Source organism: Lampetra fluviatilis, unplaced genomic scaffold (assembly GCF_964198595.1).
Source record: "Lampetra fluviatilis unplaced genomic scaffold, kcLamFluv1.1 SCAFFOLD_359, whole genome shotgun sequence".
Taxonomy (NCBI): Eukaryota; Metazoa; Chordata; class Hyperoartia; order Petromyzontiformes; family Petromyzontidae; genus Lampetra; species Lampetra fluviatilis.
Genome location: NW_027620746.1, coordinates 61,129 through 85,767, shown reverse-complemented (window position 1 = coordinate 85,767; position 24,639 = coordinate 61,129). Strand labels below are relative to the sequence as shown.

Here is a 24,639-nt window from a genome sequence, read left to right as displayed (position 1 = left end):
GTTCAATCGCTCGTTCAATCGCTCGTTCAATCGCTCGTTCAATCGCTCGGTCAATCGCTCGGTCAATCGCTCGGTCAGTCGCTCGTTCAATCGCTCGGTCAATCGCTCGTTCAATCGCTCGTTCAATCGCTCGTTCAATCGCTCGTTCAATCGCTCGTTCAATCGCTCGGTCAGTCGCTCGTTCAATCGCTCGTTCAATCGCTCGGTCAATCGCTCGTTCAATCGCTCGGTCAATCGCTCGTTCAATCGCTCGTTCAATCGCTCGTTCAATCGCTCGTTCAATCGCTCGCTCAATCGCTCGGTCAATCGCTCGTTCAATCGCTCGTTCAATCGCTCGTTCAATCGCTCGGTCAATCGCTCGTTCAATCGCTCGTTCAATCGCTCGTTCAATCGCTCGCTCAATCGCTCGTTCAATCGCTCGGTCAACCGCTCGTTCAATCGCTCGTTCAATCGCTCGTTCAATCGCTCGTTCAATCGCTCGTTCAATCGCTCGTTCAATCGCTCGTTCAATCGCTCGTTCAATCGCTCGGTCAATCGCTCGGTCAATCGCTCGGTCAGTCGCTCGTTCAATCGCTCGTTCAATCGCTCGTTCAATCGCTCGTTCAATCGCTCGTTCAATCGCTCGTTCAATCGCTCGTTCAATCGCTCGTTCAATTGCTCGTTCAATCGCTCGTTCAATCGCTCGTTCAATCGCTCGTTCAATCGCTCGGTCAATCGCTCGTTCAATCGCTCGCTCGCTCGTTCAATCGCTCGCTCGCTCGTTCAATCGCTCGTTCAATCGCTCGTTCAATCGCTCGCTCGGTCAATCGCTCGTTCAATCGCTCGTTCAATCGCTCGTTCAATCGCTCGTTCAATCGCTCGTTCAATCGCTCGTTCAATCGCTTGCTCATCTACCCACTTGCTCGCCCACCAATCGCTCGCTCAATCGCCCACTCGCTTGCCCAATCGCTCGCTCACTCATCTACCCACTCGCTCAATCGCTCGCTTCGCTCGCCCAATCGCTCGCCGACTCGCTCACTCATCTACCCACTCGCTCAATCGCTCGCTCACTCGCTCGCTCGCTCGCTCATCTACCCACTCGCTCACTCACTCGCTCGCTCGCTCGCTCATCTACCCACTCGCTCACTCACTCGCTCGCTCGCTCGCTCATCTACCCACTCGCTCACTCACTCGCTCAATCGCTCGGTCAATTGCTCGGTCAATTGCTCGCTCGCCCAATCGCTCGCTCGCTCATCTACCCACTCGTTCACTTCACTCGATCGCTCGCTCGCTCACTCATCTACCCACTCGCTCAATCACTCGCTCACTCGCCCACTCGCTCGCTCACTCACCCACTCATCTACTCACTCACCCACTCATCTACCCACTCGCTCACTCACTCGCCCACTTCGCTCGCCCACTCGCTCGCTCAATCGCTCACTCGCTCGTTCAATCGCTCGGTCAATCGCTCGCTCGCTCGCCCAATCGCTCGCCCGCTCGCTCGCTCGCTCATCTACCCACTCGCTCAATCGCTCACTCGCTCGCTCGCTCAGTCGATCGCTCGCTCAATCACTCACTCATCTATCCACTGCTCAATCGCTCGCCCAATCGCTCACTCGCTCGCTCACCTACTCACTCAAACTACCCACTCGCTCACTTCGCTCGCCCAATCGCTCGGTCAATCGCTCGCTCGCTCGCCCACTCGCTCGCTCACTCACCCACTCATCTACTCACTCACCCACTCATCTACTCACTCACCCACTCATCTACCCACTCGCTCACTCACTCACCCACTCATCTACTCACTCACCCACTCATCTACTCACTCACCCACTCATCTACCCACTCGCTCACTCACTCGCCCACTCGCTTGCCCACTCGCCCACTTCGCTCGCCCACTCACTCATCTACTCACTCGCCCGCCCAATCGCTCGCCCACTCGCTCATTCATCTACCCACTCGCTCACTCACCCACTCATCTACTCACTCACTCACTCATCTACTCACTCACCCACTCATCTACTCACTCATCTACCCACTCGCTCGCTCGCTCGCCCATTCGCTCGCTAACTCGCTCGCTCATCTACCCAATCGCTCACTCGCTCGCCCACTCGCTCACTCATCTACCCACTCGCTCACTCATCTACCCACTCGCTCGCTCGCTCGCTCGCCCAATCGCTCGCTCACTAACTCGCTCGCTCATCTACCCACTCGCTCACTCGCTCGCTCGCCCACTCGCTCGCTCATCTACCCACTCGCTCGCTCGCTCGCCCATTCGCTCGCTAACTCGCTCGCTCATCTACCCACTCGCTCACTCGCTCGCCCACTCGCTCACTCATCTACCCACTCGCTCACTCATCTACCCACTCGCTCGCTCGCTCGCCCAATCGCTCGCTCGCTCACTCGCTCGCTCATCTACCCACTCGCTCACTCGCTCGCCCACTCGCTCACTCATCTACCCACTCGCTCACTCATCTACCCACTAGCTCACTCGCTCGCCCACTCGCTCACTCATCTACCCACTCGCTCGCTCGCTCGCCCAATCGCTCGCTCGCTCACTCGCTCGCTCATCTACCCACTCGCTCACTCGCTCGCCCACTCGCTCACTTCATCTACCCACTCGCTCGCTCATCTACCCACTCGCTCGCTCGCTCGCCCAATCGCTCGCTCGCTCACTTCGCTCGCTCATCTACCCACTCGCTCACTCGCTCGCCCACTCGCTCACTCATCTACCCACTCGCTCGCTCATCTACCCACTCGCTCGCTCGCTCGCCCAATCGCTCGCTCGCCCACTCGCTCGCTCATCTACCCACTCGCTCGCTCATCTACCCACTCGCTCACTCGCTCGCCCACTCGCTCGCTCATCTACCCACTCGCTCACTCATCTACCCACTCGCTCACTTCGCTCGCCCACTCGCTCACTCGTCTACCCACTCGCTCACTCTTCTACCCACTCGCTCACCCACTCGCTCGCTCGCTAACTCGCTCACTCTTCTACCCACTCGCTCACTCATCTACCCACTCGCTCGCTCGCTCGCCCAATCGCTCGCTCGCTAACTCGCTCGCTCATCTACCCACTCGCTCACTTCGCTCGCCCACTCGCTCACTCATCTACCCACTCGCTCGCTCGCTCGCCCAATCGCTCGCTCGCTCACTCGCTCGCTCATCTACCCACTCGCTCACTCATCTACCCACTTCGCTCACTCGCTCACTCATCTACCCACTCGCTCACTCGCTCGCCCACTCGCTCGCTCATCTACCCACTCGCTCACTCATCTACCCACTCGCTCACTCGCTCGCCCACTCGCTCACTCTTCTACCCACTCGCTCGCTCATCTACCCACTCGCTCACTTCGCTCGCCCACTCGCTCACTCTTCTACCCACTCGCTCACTCATCTACCCACTCGCTCACTCGCTCGCCCACTCGCTCACTCTTCTACCCACTCGCTCACTCATCTACCCACTCGCTCACTTCGCTCGCCCACTCGCTCACTCTTCTACCCACTCGCTCACTCATCTACCCACTCGCTCGCTCGCTCGCCCAATCGCTCGCTCGCTAACTCGCTCGCTCATCTACCCACTCGCTCACTCGCTCGCCCACTCGCTCACATCATCTACCCACTCGCTCACTCATCTACCCACTCGCTCACTCGCTCGCCCAATCGCTCGCTCGCTAACTCGCTCGCTCATCTACCCACTCGCTCACTCTTCTACCCACTCGCTCACTCGCTCGCCCAATCGCTCGCTCGCTAACTCGCTCGCTCATCTACCCACTCGCTCACTCTTCTACCCACTCGCTCACTCGCTCGCCCAATCGCTCGCTCGCTAACTCGCTCGCTCATCTACCCACTCGCTCGCTCACCCACTCATCTACTCACTCACCCACTCATCTACTCACTCACCCACTCATCTACCCACTCGCTCACTCATCTACCCACTCGCTCACATCGCTCGCCCACTCGCTCACTCATCTACCCACTCGCTCGCTCGCTCGCCCAATCGCTCGCTCGCTAACTCGCTCGCTCATCTACCCACTCTCTCACTCTTCTACCCACTCGCTCACTCACCCACTCATCTACTCACTCACCCACTCATCTACTCACTCATCTACCCACTCGCTCACTCGCTCGCCCAATCGCTCACTCACTCGCTCACCCAATCGCTCACTCGCTCGCCCACTCGCTCACTCATCTACCCACTCGCTCACTTCGCTCGCCCACTCGCTCACTCACTCGCTCACTCATCTACCCACTCGCTCACTCATCTACCCACTCGCTCACTCATCTACCCACTCGCTCACATCGCTCGCCCAATCGCTCGCTCGCTCACTCGCTCGCTCATCTACCCACTCACTCGCTCGCCCACTCGCTCACTCATCTACCCACTCGCTCACTCATCTACCCACTCGCTCACTCATCTACCCACTCGCTCACTCATCTACCCACTCGCTCGCTCGCTCGCCTAATCGCTCGCTCGCTCACTCGATCGCTCGCCCACTCATCTACTCACTCACCCACTCATCTACCCACTCGCTCACTCACTCGCCCACTCGCTCGTCCACTCGCCCACTCGCTCGCCCACTCACTCATCTACTCACTCATCTACCCACTCGCTCACTTCGCTCGCCCACTCGTCTACTCACTCACTCTACCCATTCGCTCGCCCACTCATCTACCCACCCAATCAGTCAGCCGCTCAGTCAGTCACCTGCCCGCCTACTCACCCACCTACTCAACCACTCACCCACCCCCTCACCCACCCACCTACTCAACCACTCACCCACCCCCTCACCCACCCACCCACTCACCCACCCGCTCACCCACCCACTCACCCACCCACTCACCCACCCACTCACCCACCCACCCACTCACCCACCCACTCACCCACCCACTCACCCACCCACCCACCCACTCACCCACCCACTCACCCACCCACTCACCCACCCACTCACCCACCCACCCACTCACCCACCCACTCACCCACCCACCCACTCACCCACCCACCCACCCACTCACCCACCCACTCACCCACGCACCTACCCACTCACCCACCCACTCACCCACCCACCCACTCACCCACCCACCCACTCACCCACCCACTCACCCACTCACCCACTCACCCACCCACTCACCCACCCACTCACCCACCCACCCACCCACTCACCCACCCACTCACCCACCCACTCACCCACCCACTCACCCACCCACCCACTCACCCACCCACTCACCCACCCACCCACTCACCCACCCACCCACCCACTCACCCACCCACTCACCCACGCACCTACCCACTCACCCACCCACTCACCCACCCACCCACTCACCCACCCACCCACTCACCCACCCACTCACCCACTCACCCACCCACTCACCCACCCACCCACTCACCCACCCACTCACCCACGCACCTACCCACTCACCCACGCACCCACTCACCCACCCACCCGCTCACCCACTCAATCTCTCACCCGCCCCGCCCTCTGCTGTAACCTGCCCGGACCGCCCTAGCCTCGTCAGGGTAACGTGGAGTTTGGTGGAGCTGAACTGCAACAACTGCAACAGCAACCCCGGGGCGGAGTGAGTCGTTGCCGCCCTCGATGCAACCAGTTGCATGCGGGGGGGGAGTTTGTGGACGCAACTGTAGTTGCAACAGTAGTTGCATCTGTAGGTGTAGTTACAACTGTAGATGCAACTGTAGTTGCATCTGTAGGTGCAACGGTAGTTGCATGTGTAGGTGTAGTTGCAACAGGAGTTGCATCAGTAGCTGTCGATGCAACAGGAGTTGCATCTGTAGGTGCAACGGTAGGAGTTGCATCTGTAGGTGCAACGGTAGTTGCATCTGTAGGTGTAGTTGCATCTGTAGGTGCAACGGTAGTTGCATCTGTAGGTGCAACGGTAGTTGCATCTGTAGGTGTAGTTGCATCTGTAGGTGCAACAGAAGTTGCATCTGTAGGTGCAACAGGAGTTGCATCTGTAGGTGCAACAGTAGTTGCATCTGTAGGTGCAACAGAAGTTGCATCTGTAGGTGCAACAGGAGTTGCATCTGTAGGTGCAACAGGAGTTGCATCTGTAGGTGCAACAGTAGTTGCATCTGTAGGTACAACAGGAGTTGCATCTGTAGGTGCAACAGGAGTTGCATCTGTAGGTGCAACAGGAGTTGCATCTGTAGGTGCAACAGGAGTTGCATCTGTAGGTGCAACAGGAGTTGCATCTGTAGGTGCAACAGTAGTTGCATCTGTAGGTGTAGTTGCATCTGTAGGTGCAACAGGAGTTGCATCTGTAGGTGCAACAGTAGTTGCATCTGTAGGTGTAGTTGCATCTGTAGGTGCAACGGTAGTTGCATCTGTAGGTGCAACTGTAGTTGCATCTGTAGGTGTAGTTGCATCTGTAGGTGCAACTGTAGTTGCATCTGTAGGTGCAACAGTAGTTGCATCTGTAGGTGCAACAGTAGTAGTTGCATCTGTAGGTGCAACAGGAGTTGCATCTGTAGGTGCAACAGTAGTAGTTGCATCTGTAGGTGCAACTGTAGTTGCATCTGTAGGTGCAACAGGAGTTGCATCTGTAGGTGCAACAGGAGTTGCATCTGTAGGTGCAACTGTAGTTGCATCTGTAGGTGCAACAGTAGTAGTTGCATCTGTAGGTGCAACGGTAGTTGCATCTGTAGGTGCAACAGAAGTTGCATCTGTAGGTGCAACAGTAGTTGCATCTGTAGGTGCAACAGAAGTTGCATCTGTAGGTGCAACAGAAGTTGCATCTGTAGGTGCAACAGAAGTTGCATCTGTAGGTGCAACAGTAGTTGCATCTGTAGGTGCAACAGTAGTTGCATCTGTAGGTGCAACAGGAGTTGCATCTGTAGGTGCAACAGTAGTTGCATCTGTAGGTGCAACGGGAGTTGCATCTGTAGGTACAACAGGAGTTGCATCTGTAGGTGCAACAGGAGTTGCATCTGTAGGTGCAACAGTAGTTGCATCTGTAGGTGCAACAGGAGTTGCATCTGTAGGTGCAACAGAAGTTGCATCTGTAGGTGCAACAGGAGTTGCATCTGTAGGTACAACAGGAGTTGCATCTGTAGGTACAACAGGAGTTGCATCTGTAGGTGCAACAGGAGTTGCATCTGTAGGTGCAACAGTAGTTGCATCTGTAGGTGCAACAGGAGTTGCATCTGTAGGTGCAACAGTAGTTGCATCTGTAGGTGCAACAGTAGTTGCATCTGTAGGTGCAACGGGAGTTGCATCTGTAGGTACAACAGGAGTTGCATCTGTAGGTGCAACAGGAGTTGCATCTGTAGGTGCAACGGTAGTTGCATCTGTAGGTGCAACAGAAGTTGCATCTGTAGGTGCAACAGTAGTTGCATCTGTAGGTGCAACAGGAGCTGCATCTGTAGGTGCAACAGTAGTTGCATCTGTAGGTGCAACAGTAGTTGCATCTGTAGGTGCAACAGGAGTTGCATCTGTAGGTGTAGTTGCATCTGTAGGTGCAACAGTAGTTGCATCTGTAGGTGCAACAGTAGTTGCATCTGTAGGTGCAACAGTAGTTGCATCTGTAGGTGCAACAGTAGTTGCATCTGTAGGTGCAACAGGAGTTGCATCTGTAGGTGCAACAGTAGTTGCATCTGTAGGTGCAACAGAAGTTGCATCTGTAGGTGCAACAGAAGTTGCATCTGTAGGTGCAACAGTAGTTGCATCTGTAGGTGCAACAGTAGTTGCATCTGTAGGTGCAACAGTAGTTGCATCTGTAGGTGCAACAGTAGTTGCATCTGTAGGTGCAACAGGAGTTGCATCTGTAGGTGCAACAGTAGTTGCATCTGTAGGTGCAACAGAAGTTGCATCTGTAGGTGCAACAGAAGTTGCATCTGTAGGTGCAACAGTAGTTGCATCTGTAGGTGCAACAGAAGTTGCATCTGTAGGTGCAACTGTAGTTGCATCTGTAGATGCAACAGAAGTTGCATCTGTAGGTGCAACGGTAGTTGCATCTGTAGGTGCAACAGTAGTTGCATCTGTAGGTGCAACAGGAGTTGCATCTGTAGGTGCAACAGTAGTTGCATCTGTAGGTGCAACAGGAGTTGCATCTGTAGGTGCAACAGAAGTTGCATCTGTAGGTGTAGTTGCATCTGTAGGTGCAACAGTAGTTGCATCTGTAGGTGCAACAGTAGTTGCATCTGTAGATGCAACTGTAGTTGCATCTGTAGGTGCAACAGTAGTTGCATCTGTAGGTGCAACAGAAGTTGCATCTGTAGGTGTAGTTGCATCTGTAGGTGCAACAGGAGTTGCATCTGTAGGTGTAGTTGCATCTGTAGGTACAACAGGAGTTGCATCTGTAGGTACAACAGGAGTTGCATCTGTAGGTGCAACGGTAGTTGCATCTGTAGGTGCAACGGTAGTTGCATCTGTAGGTGCAACAGTAGTTGCATCTGTAGGTGCAACGGTAGTTGCATCTGTAGGTGCAACAGTAGTTGCATCTGTAGGTGCAACGGTAGTTGCATCTGTAGGTGCAACAGTAGTTGCATCTGTAGGTGCAACGGTAGTTGCATCTGTAGGTGCAACGGTAGTTGCATCTGTAGGTGAAGTTGCATCTGTAGGTGCAACAGAAGTTGCATCTGTAGGTGCAATGGTAGTTGCATCTGTAGGTGAAGTTGCATCTGTAGGTGCAACAGGAGTTGCATCTGTAGGTGCAATGGTAGTTGCATCTGTAGGTGAAGTTGCATCTGTAGATGCAACAGAAGTTGCATCTGTAGGTGCAATGGTAGTTGCATCTGTAGGTGAAGTTGCATCTGTAGATGCAACAGAAGTTGCATCTGTAGGTGCAATGGTAGTTGCATCTGTAGGTGAAGTTGCATCTGTAGGTGCAACAGGAGTTGCATCTGTAGGTGCAACAGAAGTTGCATCTGTAGGTGCAACAGTAGTTGCATCTGTAGGTGCAACAGTAGTTGCATCTGTAGGTGCAACAGAAGTTGCATCTGTAGGTGCAACAGAAGTTGCATCTGTAGGTGCAACAGTAGTTGCATCTGTAGGTGCAACAGTAGTTGCATCTGTAGGTGCAACAGAAGTTGCATCTGTAGGTGCAACAGAAGTTGCATCTGTAGAAGCAACAGTAGTTGCATCTGTAGGTGCAACAGAAGTTGCATCTGTAGGTGCAACTGTAGTTGCATCTGTAGGTGTAGTTGCAACAGCGTAGTTGCATCAACACAAGTTGAAGTTTTACTCACCTACCTACTCACCTACCCACTCACCTACCCCTCCACCTACCTACTCACCTACCTACCCCTCCACCTACCCCTCCACCTACCTACTCACCTACCTACTCACCTACCCCTCCACCTACCTACTCACCTACCTACTCACCTACCTACCCCTCCACCTACCTACTCACCTACCTACTCACCTACCTACTCACCTACCCCTCCACCTACCTACTCACCTACCTACTCACCTACCCCTCCACCTACCCCTCCACCTACCTACTCACCTACCTACTCACCTACCCCTCCACCTACCTACCCACCTACCTACTCACCTACCTACTCACCTACCTACTCACCTACCTACTCACCTACCTACCTACTCACCTACCTGGTCACCTACCTACCCCTCCACCTACCTACTCACCTACCTACCTACTCACCTACCTACTCACCTACCTACTCACCTGCCTACTCACCTACCTACTCACCTACCTACTCACCTACCTACTCACCTGCCTACTCACCTACCTACTCACCTACCTACTCACCTACCTACTCACCTACCCCTCCACCTACCTACCTACTCACCTACCTACCTACTCACCTACCTACTCACCTACCTACTCACCTACCTACCTCCTCACCTACCTACTCACCTACCTACTCACCTACCTACTCACCTGCCTACTCACCTACCTACTCACCTACCTGCCCCTCCACCTACCTACTCACCTACCTACTCACCTGCCTACTCACCTACCCCTCCACCTACCTACTCACCTACCTACTCACCTACCTACTCACCTACCTACCCCTCCACCTACCTACTCACCTACCTACTCACGTACCTACTCACCTACCTACCTACTCACCTACCTACTCACCTACCTACTCACCTACCTACCTACTCACCTACCTGGTCACCTACCTACCCGTCCACCTACCTACTCACCTACCTACTCACCTGCCTACTCACCTACCTGCCCCTCCACCTACCTACTCACCTACCTACTCACCTACCTACTCACCTACCTACTCACCTACCTGCCCCTCCACCTACCTACTCACCTACCTACTCACCTACCTACTCACCTACCTACTCACCTACCTGCCCCTCCACCTACCTACTCACCTACCTACTCACCTACCTACTCACCTACCTGCCCCTCCACCTACCTACTCACCTACCTACTCACCTACCTACTCACCTACCTACTCACCTGCCTACTCACCTACTCACCTACCTACCCCTCCACCTACCTACTCACCTACCTACTCACCTACCTACCTACTCACCTACCTACTCACATACCTACCCCTCCACCTACCTACTCACCTACCTACTCACCTACCTACTCACCTACCTGCCCCTTCACCTACCTACTCACCTACCTACTCACCTACCTACCTACTCACCTACCTGCTCACCTACCTAACCCTCCACCTACCCCTCCACCTACCTACTCACCTACCTACCCCTCCACCTACCTACCCCTCCACCTACCTACTCACCTACCTACCCCTCCACCTACCTACTCACCTACCTACCCCTCCACCTACCTACTCACCTACCTACTCACCTACCTACTCACCTGCCTACTCACCTACCTACTCACCTACCTACCCCTCCACCTACCTACCCCTCCACCTACCTACTCACCTACCTACCCCTCCACCTACCTACTCACCTACCTACCCCTCCACCTACCTACTCACCTACCTACTCACCTACCTACTCACCTACCTACTCACCTGCCTACTCACCTGCCTACTCACCTACCTACTCACCTGCCTACCCCTCCACCTACCTACTCACCTACCTACCTACTCACCTACCTACTCACCTACCTACTCACCTGCCTACTCACCTACCTACTCACCTACCTACTCACCTACCTACTCACCTGCCTACCCCTCCACCTACCTACCCCTCCACCTACCTACTCACCTACCTACTCACCTACCTGCCCCTCCACCTACCTACTCACCTACCTACTCACCTACCTACTTACCTGCCCCTCCACCTACCTACTCACCTACCTACTCACCTACCTACTCACCTACCTGCCCCTCCACCTACCTACTCACCTACCTACTCACCTGCCTACTCACCTACCTACTCACCTACCTACTCACCTACCTACTCACCTACCTGCCCCTCCACCTACCTACTCACCTACCTACTCACCTACCTGCCCCTCCACCTACCTACTCACCTACCTACTCACCTGCCTACTCACCTACCTGCCCCTCCACCTACCTACTCACCTACCTACTCACCTGCCTACTCACCTACCCCTCCACCTACCTACTCACCTACCTACTCACCTACCTACTCACCTACCTTCTCACCTACCTACTCACCTACCTACTCACCTGCCTACTCACCTACCCCTCCACCTACCTACTCACCTACCTACTCACCTACCTACTCACCTGTCTACTCACCTACCCCTCCACCTACCTACTCACCTACCCCTCCACCTACCTTCTCACCTAGCTACTCACCTACCTACTCACCTACCCCTCCACCTACCTACTCACCTACCCCTCCACCTACCTTCTCACCTACCTACTCACCTACCTACTCACCTGCCTACTCACCTACCCCTCCACCTACCTACTCACCTACCTACTCACCTACCTACTCACCTACCCCTCCACCTACCTACTCACCTACCTACTCACCTGCCCACTCACCTGCCCACTCACCTACCTACTCACCTACCCCTCCACCTACCTACCCCTCCACCTACCTACTCACCTACCTACTCACCTACCTACTCACCTACCTACCCCTCCACCTACCTACTCACCTACCTACCTACTCACCTACCTACCTACTCACCTACCTACTCACCTACCTACTCACCTGCCTACTCACCTACCTACTCACCTACCTACCCCTCCACCTACCTACTCACCTACCTACTCACCTACCTACTCACCTACCTGCCCCTCCACCTACCTACTCACCTACCTACTCACCTACCTACTCACCTACCTACCCCTCCACCTACCTACTCACCTACCTACTCACCTGCCTACTCACCTACCTACTCACCTACCTACTCACCTACCTGCCCCTCCACCTACCTACTCACCTACCTACCCCTCCACCTACCTACCCACCTACCTACTCACCTACCTACTCACCTACCTACTCACCTACCTGCCCCTCCACCTACCTACTCACCTACCTACTCACCTACCTACTCACCTACCTACCCCTCCACCTACCTACTCACCTACCTACTCACCTGCCTACTCACCTACCTACTCACCTACCTACTCACCTACCTGCCCCTCCACCTACCTACTCACCTACCTACCCCTCCACCTACCTACCCACCTACCTACTCACCTACCTACTCACCTACCTACTCACCTACCCCTCCACCTACCTACTCACCTACCTACTCACCTACCTACTCACCTACCTGCCCCTCCACCTACCTACTCACCTACCTACTCACCTACCTACTCACCTACCCCTCCACCTACCTACTCACCTACCTACTCACCTACCTACTCACCTACCTACCCACCTACCTACTCACCTACCTACCCCTCCACCTACCTACTCACCTACCTACTCACCTACCTACTCACCTACCTGCCCCTCCACCTACCTACTCACCTACCTACTCACCTACCTACTCACCTACCCCTCCACCTACCTACTCACCTACCTACTCACCTACCTACTCACCTACCTACCCACCTACCTACTCACCTACCTACTCACCTACCCCTCCACCTACCTACTCACCTACCTACTCACCTCCTCACCTACTCACCTACTCACCTACCTACTCACCTACCTACTCACCTACCTGCCCCTCTACCTACCTACTCACCTACATACTCACCTACCTACTCACCTACCTACTCACCTACCTACCCCTCCACCTACCTACTCACCTACCTACTCACCTACCTACTCACCTGCCTACCTACTCACCTACCTACTCACCTACCTACTCACCTACCTACTCACCTACCTACTCACCTACCTACTCACCTACCTACTCACCTACCTACCTACTCACCTACCTGGTCACCTACCTACCCCTCCACCTACCTACTCACCTACCCCTCCACCTACCTACTCACCTACCTACTCACCTACCTGCCCCTCCACCTACCCACTCACCTACTCACCTACCTACTCACCTACCTACTCACCTACCCCTCCACCTACCTACTCACCTACCTACCCCTCCACCTACCCCTCCACCTACCTACCTACTCACCTACCTACCCCTCCACCTACCTACTCACCTACCTACTCACCTACCTACTCACCTACCTACCTACTCACCTACCTACTCACCTACCCCTCCACCTACCTACTCACCTACCTACTCACCTACCTACTCACCTACCTACTCACCTACCCCTCCACCTACCTACTCACCTACCTACTCACCTACCTACTCACCTACCTACTCACCTACCTACTCACCTACCTACTCACCTACCTACTCACCTACCTTCTCACCTACCTACCCCTCCACCTACCTACTCACCTACCTACTCACCTACCTTCTCACCTACCTACCTCTCCACCTACCTACTCACCTACCTACTCACCTACCTGGTCACCTACCTACCCCTCCACCTACCTACTCACCTACCTCTCCACCTACCTACTCACCTACCTACCTACTCACCTACCTTCTCACCTACCTACTCACCTACTCACCTACCTTCTCACCTACTCACCTACCTCCTCACCTACCTACTCACCTACCTTCTCACCTACCTACTCACCTACCTACTCACCTACCTACTCACCTACCTACCCCTCCACCTACCTACTCACCTACCTACTCACCTACCTACTCACCTACCTACCCCTCCACCTACCTACCTACTCACCCACCTACTCACCTACCTACCCCTCCACCTACCTACTCACCTACCTACTCACCTACCAACCCCTCCACCTACCTACTCACCTACCTACTCACCTACCAACCCCTCCACCTACCTACTCACCTACCTTCTCACCTACCTACTCACCTACCTACTCACCTACCTCTCCACCTACCTACCCCTCCACCTACCTACTCACCTACCTACTCACCTACCTTCTCACCTACCTACCCCTCCACCTACCTACTCACCTACCTACTCACCTACCTACTCACCTACCTACTCAGCTACCTACTCACCTACCTGGTCACCTACCTACTCACCTACCTCTCCACCTACCTACCCCTCCACCTACCTACTCACCTACCTGCCCCTCCACCTACCTACTCACCTACCTACTCACCTACCTACTCACCTACCTCTCCACCTACCTACCCCTCCACCTACCTACTCACCTACCTACTCACCTACCTACTCACCTACCTCTCCACCTACCTACCCCTCCACCTACCTACTCACCTACCTACTCACCTACCTACTCGCCTGCCTACTCACCTACCTACTCACCTACCTACCTACTCACCTACCTTCTCACCTACCTACTCACCTACCTACCCCTCCACCTACCTACTCACCTACCTACTCACCTACCTAACCCTCCACCTACCTACTCACCTACCTACCCCTCCACCTACCTACTCACCTACCTACTCACCTACCTTCTCACCTACCTACCCCTCCACCTACCTACTCACCTACCTACTCACCTACCTTCTCACCTACCTACTCACCTACCCCTCCACCTACCTACTCACCTACCTACTCACCTACCTACTCACCTGCCTACTCACCTACCCCTCCACCTACCTACTCACCTACCTACTCACCTACCTACTCACCTGCCTACTCACCTACCCCTCCACCTACCTACTCACCTACCTACTCACCTACCTACTCACCTACCTTCTCACCTACCTACTCACCTACCTACTCACCTGCCTACTCACCTACCCCTCCACCTACCTACTCACCTACCCCTCCACCTACCTTCTCACCTACCTACTCACCTACCTACTCACCTACCCCTCCACCTACCTACTCACCTACCCCTCCACCTACCTTCTCACCTACCTACTCACCTACCTACTCACCTGCCTACTCACCTACCCCTCCACCTACCTACTCACCTACCTACTCACCTACCTACTCACCTACCCCTCCACCTACCTACCCCTCCACCTACCTACTCACCTACCTACTCACCTACCTACTCACCTACCTACCCCTCCACCTACCTACTCACCTACCTACCTACTCACCTACCTATTCACCTACCTACTCACCTGCCTACTCACCTACCTACTCACCTACCTACCCCTCTACCTACCTACTCACCTACCTACTCACCTACCAACTCACCTACCTGCCCCTCCACCTACCTACTCACCTACCTACTCACCTAGCTACTCACCTACCTACCCCTCCACCTACCTACTCATCTACCTACTCACCTACCTACTCACCTACCTACCCCTCCACCTACCTACTCACCTGCCCACTCACCTACCTACTCACCTACCTACTCACCTACCCACTCACCTACCCACTCACCTACCTACCCACCTACCTACTCACCTACCTACTCACCTACCTACCCCTCCACCTACCTACTCACCTACCTGGTCACCTAGCTACTCACCTACCTACTCACCTACCTACTCACCTACCCCTCCACCTATCTACTCACCTACCTACTCACCTACCCCTCCACCTACCTACTCACCTACCTACTCACCTACCTACTCACCTACCCCTCCACCTACCTACCTACTCACCTACCTACCTACTCACCTACCTACTCACCTACCTACTCACCTACCTACCTCCTCACCTACCTAATCACCTACCTGGTCACCTACCTACTCACCTACCTACTCACCTACCCCTCCACCTATCTACTCACCTACCTACTCACCTACCTACCCCTCCACCTACCTACTCACCTACCTACTCACCTACCTACCTACTCACCTACCTACTCACCTACCTGCCCCTCCACCTATCTACTCACCTACCTACTCACCTACCTACCCCTCCACCTACCTACTCACCTACCTACCCCTCCACCTACCTACTCACCTACCTACTCACCTACCTACTCACCTACCTACTCACCTACCTACCCCTCCACCTACCTACTCACCTACCTGCCCCTCCACCTACCTACTCACCTTTTGATATCCACCCCCGATGGCCCACACTCCCAGGAAGAATGAAGGAGATAAGAATGAAGGAGACGAGAAGAATGAAGGAGGTGAGAAGAATGAAGGAGATAAAAATGAAGGAAAAAAAAATGAAGTAGAAAAAAATGAAGGAGAAAAAAATGAAGGAAAAAAAAACGAAGGAGATGATAAGAATGAAGGAGGTAAAAATGAAGGAAAAAAAAATGAAGTAGATAAAAATGAAGGAGACGATAAGAATGAAGGAGATAAAAATGAAGGAGATAAGAAGAAGGACGATAAGAAGGACGACAAGAAGAAGGATGACGATAAGAAGGTCTCTCCGTGAGTACGAATGGATACCAGGTAGACGGATACCTGACATCCAGATACCCGACAACCCACAGATGTCACGTACCAGATAACCAGATACCAGATGTCACGTACCAGATAGCAGAGATCACGTACCAGAAGTCACATACCAGAACCAGATGTCACGTACCAGATAACCAGATAACCAGATGTCACATACCAGATACCAGATGCCACATACCAGATGTCACGTACCAGATGGAAGAGATCACGTACCAGATACCAGATGGCAGATACCAGATGTCACGTACCAGATAGCAGATGTCACATACCAGATAGCAGAGATACCAGATACCAGATAACCAGATGTCAGATACCAGATGTCACGTACCAGATAACCAGATGTCAGATACCAGATGGCAGAGATCACGTACCAGATAGCAGAGATCACGTACCAGATGGTAGAGATCACGTACCAGATGGTAGAGATCAGGTACCAGATAGCAGAGATCACGTACCAGATAGCAGAGATCACATACCAGATGGCAGAGATCACGTACCAGATAGCAGAGATCACGTACCAGATGGCAGAGATCACGTACCAGATAGCAGAGATCACGTACCAGATGGCAGAGATCACGTACCAGATAGCAGAGATCCCGTACCAGATAGCAGAGATCCCGTACCAGATAGCAGAGATCACGTACCAGATGGCAGAGATCACGTACCAGATGGTAGAGATCCCGTACCAGATAGCAGAGATCACGTACCAGATGGCAGAGATCACGTACCAGATGGCAGAGATCACGTACCAGATAGCAGAGATCACGTACCAGATAGCAGAGATCACGTACCAGATGGCAGAGATCACGTACCAGATGGCAGAGATCACGTACCAGATAGCAGAGATCACGTACCAGATAGCAGAGATCACGTACCAGATGGCAGAGATCACGTACCAGATGGCAGAGATCACGTACCAGATGGCAGAGATCACGTACCAGATAGCAGAGATCACGTACCAGATAGTAGAGATCACGTACCAGATAGCAGAGATCACGTACCAGATGGCAGAGCTCACGTACCAGATAGCAGAGATCACGTACCAGATGGCAGAGATCACGTACCAGATGGCAGAGATCACGTACCAGATAGCAGAGATCACGTACCAGATAGCAGAGATCACGTACCAGATGGCAGAGATCACGTACCAGATAGCAGAGATCACGTACCAGATAGCAGAGATCACGTACCAGATGGCAGAGATCACATACCAGATAGCAGAGATCACGTACCAGATGGCAGAGATCACGTACCAGATAGCAGAGATCACGTACCAGATAGCAGAGATCACGTACCAGATGGAAGAGATCACGTACCAGATGGCAGAGATCACGTACCAGATGGCAGAGATCACGTACCAGATGGAAGAGATCACGTACCAGATAGCAGAGAACACGTACCAGATGGAAGAGATCACGTACCAGATAGCAGAGATCACGTACCAGATAGCAGAGATCACGTACCAGATAGCAGAGATCACGTACCAGATGGTAGAGATCACGTACCAGATAGCAGAGATTACGTACCAGATGGCAGAGATCACGTACCAGATGGTAGAGATCACGTACCAGATAGCAGAGATCACGTACCAGATAGCAGAGATCACGTACCAGATGGTAGAGATCACGTACCAGATGGCAGAGATTACGTACCAGATGGCAGAGATCACGTACCAGATAGCAGAGATCACGTACCAGATAGCAGAGATCACGTACCAGATGGTAGAGATCACGTACCAGATAGCAGAGATCACGTACCAGATGGCAGAGATCACGTACCAGATGGCAGAGATTACGTACCAGATGGAAGAGATCACGTACCAGATAGCAGAGATCACGTACCAGATGGCAGAGATTACGTACCAGATGGCAGAGATCACGTACCAGATGGCAGAGATTACGTACCAGATGGCAGAGATCACGTACCAGATGGAAGAGATCACGTACCAGATAGCAGAGATCACGTACCAGATGGCAGAGATCACGTACCAGATAGTAGAGATCACGTACCAGATGGCAGAGATCACGTACCAGATAGCAGAGATCACGTACCAGATGGCAGAGATCACGTACCAGATAGCAGAGATCACGTACCAGATAGTAGAGATCACGTACCAGATGGCAGAGATCACATACCAGATAGCAGAGATCACATACCAGATGGCAGAGATCACGTACCAGATAGCAGAGATCACGTACCAGATGGTAGAGATCACGTACCAGATAGTAGAGATCACGTACCAGATGGCAGAGATCACGTACCAGATGGTAGAGATCACGTACCAGATAGCAGAGATCACGTACCAGATAGCAGAGATCACGTACCAGATAGCAGAGATCACGTACCAGATAGCAGAGATCACGTACCAGATAGTAGAGATCACGTACCAGATGGTAGAGATCACGTACCAGATGGCAGAGATCACGTACCAGATAGCAGAGATCACGTACCAGATAGCAGAGATCACGTACCAGATAGCAGAGATCACGTACCAGATGGTAGAGATCACGTACCAGATGGTAGAGATCACGTACCAGATGGTAGAGATCACGTACCAGATGGTAGAGATCACGTACCAGATGGCAGAGATCACGTACCAGATAGCAGAGATCACGTACCAGATAGTAGAGATCACGTACCAGATGGTAGAGATCACGTACCAGATGGCAGAGATCACGTACCAGATAGCAGAGATCACGTACCAGATAGTAGAGATCACGTACCAGATGGTAGAGATCACGTACCAGATGGTAGAGATCACGTACCAGATAGCAGAGATCACGTACCAGATGGTAGAGATCACGTACCAGATAGCAGAGATCATGTACCAGATGGCAGAGATCACGTACCAGATAGTAGAGATCACATACCAGATGGCAGAGATCACGTACCAGATAGCAGAGATCCCGTACCAGATGGCAGAGATCACGTACCAGATGGCAGAGATCACGTACCAGATGGCAGAGATCACGTACCAGATGGTAGAGATCACGTACCAGATGGTAGAGATCACGTACCAGATAGCAGAGATCACGTACCAGATGGTAGAGATCACGTACCAGATAGCAGAGATCATGTACCAGATGGCAGAGATCACGTACCAGATAGTAGAGATCACATACCAGATGGCAGAGATCACGTACCAGATAGCAGAGATCCCGTACCAGATGGCAGAGATCACGTACCAGATGGCAGAGATCACGTACCAGATGGTAGAGATCACGTACCAGATGGCAGAGATCACGTACCAGATAGCAGAGATCACATACCAGATGGCAGAGATCACGTACCAGATAGCAGAGATCACGTACCAGATGGCAGAGATCACGTACCAGATGGCAGAGATCACGTACCAGATGGCAGAGATCACGTACCAGATGGTAGAGATCACGTACCAGATGGTAGAGATCACGTACCAGATAGCAGAGATCACGTACCAGATGGTAGAGATCACGTACCAGATAGCAGAGATCATGTACCAGATGGCAGAGATCACGTACCAGATAGTAGAGATCACATACCAGATGGCAGAGATCACGTACCAGATAGCAGAGATCCCGTACCAGATGGCAGAGATCACGTACCAGATGGCAGAGATCACGTACCAGATGGTAGAGATCACGTACCAGATGGCAGAGATCACGTACCAGATAGCAGAGATCACATACCAGATGGCAGAGATCACGTACCAGATAGCAGAGATCACGTACCAGATGGCAGAGATCACGTACCAGATGGCAGAGATCACGTACCAGATGGCAGAGATCACGTACCAGATGGTAGAGATCACGTACCAGATGGCAGAGATCACGTACCAGATAGCAGAGATCACGTACCAGATGGTAGAGATCACGTACCAGATGGCAGAGATCACGTACCAGATAGCAGAGATCACGTACCAGATGGCAGAGATCACGTACCAGATGGCAGAGATCACGTACCAGATGGCAGAGATCACGTACCAGATAGCAGAGATCACGTACCAGATGGTAGAGATCACGTACCAGATAGCAGAGATCCCGTACCAGATAGCAGAGATCACGTACCAGATGGCAGAGATCACGTACCAGATGGCAGAGATCACGTACCAGATGGCAGAGATCACGTACCAGATGGCAGAGATCACGTACCAGATAGCAGAGATCACGTACCAGATGGCAGAGATCACGTACCAGATGGCAGAGATCACGTACCAGATGGTAGAGATCACGTACCAGATGGCAGAGATCACGTACCAGATAGCAGAGATCACGTACCAGATGGCAGAGATCACGTACCAGATAGTAGAGATCACGTACCAGATGGTAGAGATCACGTACCAGATGGCAGAGATCACGTACCAGATAGCAGAGATCACATACCAGATGGCAGAGATCACGTACCAGATAGCAGAGATCACGTACCAGATGGCAGAGATCACGTACCAGATAGTAGAGATCACGTACCAGATGGTAGAGATCACGTACCAGATGGCAGAGATCACGTACCAGATAGCAGAGATCACATACCAGATGGCAGAGATCACGTACCAGATAGCAGAGATCACGTACCAGATGGCAGAGATCACGTACCAGATGGCAGAGATCACGTACCAGATGGCAGAGATCACGTACCAGATAGCAGAGATCACGTACCAGATAGCAGAGATCACGTACCAGATAGCAGAGATCACGTACCAGATGGAAGAGATCACATACCAGATAGCAGAGATCACGTACCAGATAGCAGAGCTCACGTACCAGATACCAGATGTCAGATACCAGATACCGGATATCCAAATACCAGATGACCAGATGTCTCGTAGCCAGATACCAGATATCCTTGGAACCTCATTTGCCAGTAAAAAAATATGATAATAGTTTTTTTGCCCTTCTATCTGGCAACAAAACTGACACCTTTTTTATACGAGGAGTCATGTTTGCATAGACCACAATACCTGCAGTCATAATGCAAACAAAAAACACACAACTTTGATGATGTATGTGCACTGTCCTTGAAGTTGATTGGTCCACACCCGAGACAGCTTTCGTCATCTGTTCCAACACCAAGTGAGACTAGGCTCTAAGAAAAGCTGTCTCGGGTGTGGACCAATCAACTTCAAGGACCATGTGAGACTAGGCTCTAAGGAAAGCTGTCTCGGGTGTGGACCAATCAACTTCAAGGACCATGTGAGACTAGGCTCTAAGGAAAGCTGTCTCGGGTGTGGACCAATCAACTTCAAGGACCATGTGAGACTAGGCTCTAAGGAAAGCTGTCTCGGGTGTGGACCAATCAACTTCAAGGACCATGTGAGACTAGGCTCTAAGGAAAGCTGTCTCGGGTGTGGACCAATCAACTTCAAGGACCATGTGAGACTAGGCTCTAAGGAAAGCTGTCTCTGGTGTGGACCAATCAACTTCAAGGACCATGTGAGACTAGGCTCTAAGGAAAGCTGTCTCGGGTGTGGACCAATCAACTTCAAGGACCATGTGAGACTAGGCTCTAAGGAAAGCTGTCTCGGGTGTGGACCAATCAACTTCAAGGACCATGTGAGACTAGGCTCTAAGGAAAGCTGTCTCGGGTGTGGACCAATCAACTCCAAGGACCATGTGAGACTAGGCTCTAAGGAAAGCTGTCTCGGGTGTGGACCAATCAACTTCAAGGACCATGTGAGACTAGGCTCTAAGGAAAGCTGTCTCGGGTGTGGACCAATCAACTCCAAGGACCATGTGAGACTAGGCTCTAAGGAAAGCTGTCTCGGGTGTGGACCAATCAACTTCAAGGACCATGTGAGACTAGGCTCTAAGGAAAGCTGTCTCGGGTGTGGACCAATCAACTTCAAGGACCATGTGAGACTAGGCTCTAAGGAAAGCTGTCTCGGGTGTGGACCAATCAACTTCAAGGACCATGTGAGACTAGGCTCTAAGGAAAGCTGTCTCTGGTGTGGACCAATCAACTTCAAGGACCATGTGAGACTAGGCTCTAAGGAAAGCTGTCTCGGGTGTGGACCAATCAACTTCAAGGACCATGTGAGACTAGGCTCTAAGGAAAGCTGTCTCGGGTGTGGACCAATCAACTTCAAGGACCATGTGAGACTAGGCTCTAAGGAAAGCTGTCTCGGGTGTGGACCAATCAACTCCAAGGACCATGTGAGACTAGGCTCTAAGGAAAGCTGTCTCGGGTGTGGACCAATCAACTTCAAGGACCATGTGAGACTAGGCTCTAAGGAAAGCTGTCTCGGGTGTGGACCAATCAACTCCAAGGACCATGTGAGACTAGGCTCTAAGGAAAGCTGTCTCGGGTGTGGACCAATCAACTTCAAGGACCATGTGAGACTAGGCTCTAAGGAAAGCTGTCTCGGGTGTGGACCAATCAACTTCAAGGACCATGTGAGACTAGGCTCTAAGGAAAGCTGTCTCGGGTGTGGACCAATCAACTTCAAGGACCATGTGAGACTAGGCTCTAAGGAAAGCTGTCTCGGGTGTGGACCAATCAACTTCAAGGACCATGTGAGACTAGGCTCTAAGGAAAGCTGTCTCGGGTGTGGACCAATCAACTTCAAGGATAGTGCACATACATTATCAGAGTTGTGTGTTTTGTTTGCATTATGGCCGCAGGTATTGTGGTCTATGCAAACATGACTCCTTGTAAAAAATAGGTGTCAGTTTTGTTGCCAGATAGAAGGGTCAAAAAGCAATTATCACCAGATATCCTTGTACCAGATAACCACCAGATATCTCGTAGCCAGATACCAGATCCCAGCCAGATATATTCAGATGCCAGCGAGCCAGATTAGCCAGATAGCCAAATATCCAGATACCAGGTAGACAGTAACCAGACATCAACAACAACAACAACCGCCATTCGCCACTAAGTGGCGGTGACGTCACCACGACGCTTGTGCCAGGCCAAGTGCACCTTGAGGCTGCCACGTGAAGTGTCGAACGCCCGCTGGCAGGAGGTCACGGGGCAGACCCAGCAGGTGCCACGGGTCGACTGACCGAGATGACCGAGATGACTGGCTGATGCATCACCTGTGCCCCCTACTGTGCCAACTTGCTGTGCTTTAGCCACCCGGCGCTCCACTCGTTGTTGTGAGCGTCGCTCCTCCGCCCTCCGTTGTTGTTGGAGGGCGACTGCCTCCAACTGCCCAGTAGCGTCCTTCACGAGCCTCCTCCACTGAGGCCGATCTTGACACCGCTGGTACCAGTCATCGGCAAGTCCACTCAGCTCCACATCCTCCTGTACCACATCACTCCATCTCTTCTCTAGCCCGTGCCGCGCCCGTTTAGCCCCCTCGATCCGGCCGAACAAAAGCTGTTTGGGCATGCGGTGGCTGGGCATGCGGGCTACATGACCCAGCCAACGCAGCCTTGCCTGCCGGAGGAGCTCACTGATGGGACTTTGCCCAGATCTTTCAAGGATTTGTGAGCTCCTCACATAATCCAGCCTGGTTAAACCCAGGATGGATCGTAGGCAGGCCAGCCTAAATGTTTCCAACCGGCGAAGATGCTCCACTAGGGGGGTCCACGTTTCGCAAGCGTAGAGAAGGGAGGGAATGACCGTGGCCGAGAAGACCTGAAGCTTCGTGCGGAGCGACAGACCAGGTAGCTTCCACACAGCGTTACGCAACCGATGAAAAGATATTGCCGCTCGACTGATTCAAGGTGAGACCTCTGCTGTTAAACGAGCACACTGCCCAGGTATGGGAAACTCTCCACTCTCTCCACTAGTGCCCCATCACCAATTGGGAGTGGTGGGGGTGGAGTGTCCGATGGTACAAAATACCCAGGCAGGTGCTTAGTTTTGGTGGTGCTGATGGTAAGGCCCCACCTCTTAGTGGCACGCTCCAGTCTCAGCAGCAGCGTCTCCAACTCCTCCTCTGAATGAGCAGCTATTACCAAATCATCGGCATACATAACGTGGTTGACCAATAGGGAGCCATCCCTTGACCGCACCCGGGCATCGATCAGCCTCCCATTGTATCTGTACCAGATGGAAATTCCTCCTGGTACAGCCATCGAA

General features: G+C 52.9%; 1 protein-coding gene across 1 annotated transcript in view; it reads left to right on the top strand.

Moving 5' to 3' along the window:
• LOC144954344 (cyclic nucleotide-gated channel alpha-3-like) overlaps window positions 1-24,639 on the top strand; it is a gene marked incomplete at its 5' end in the record, with an annotated part of 51,768 nt that overhangs the window by 5,115 nt on the left and 22,014 nt on the right. Inside the window, one exon of the mRNA XM_078884857.1 lies at window positions 16,309-16,605. Coding sequence (XP_078740983.1) covers window positions 16,309-16,605 — 297 coding nt within the window. The remainder of the gene's footprint in view (window positions 1-16,308; window positions 16,606-24,639) is intronic.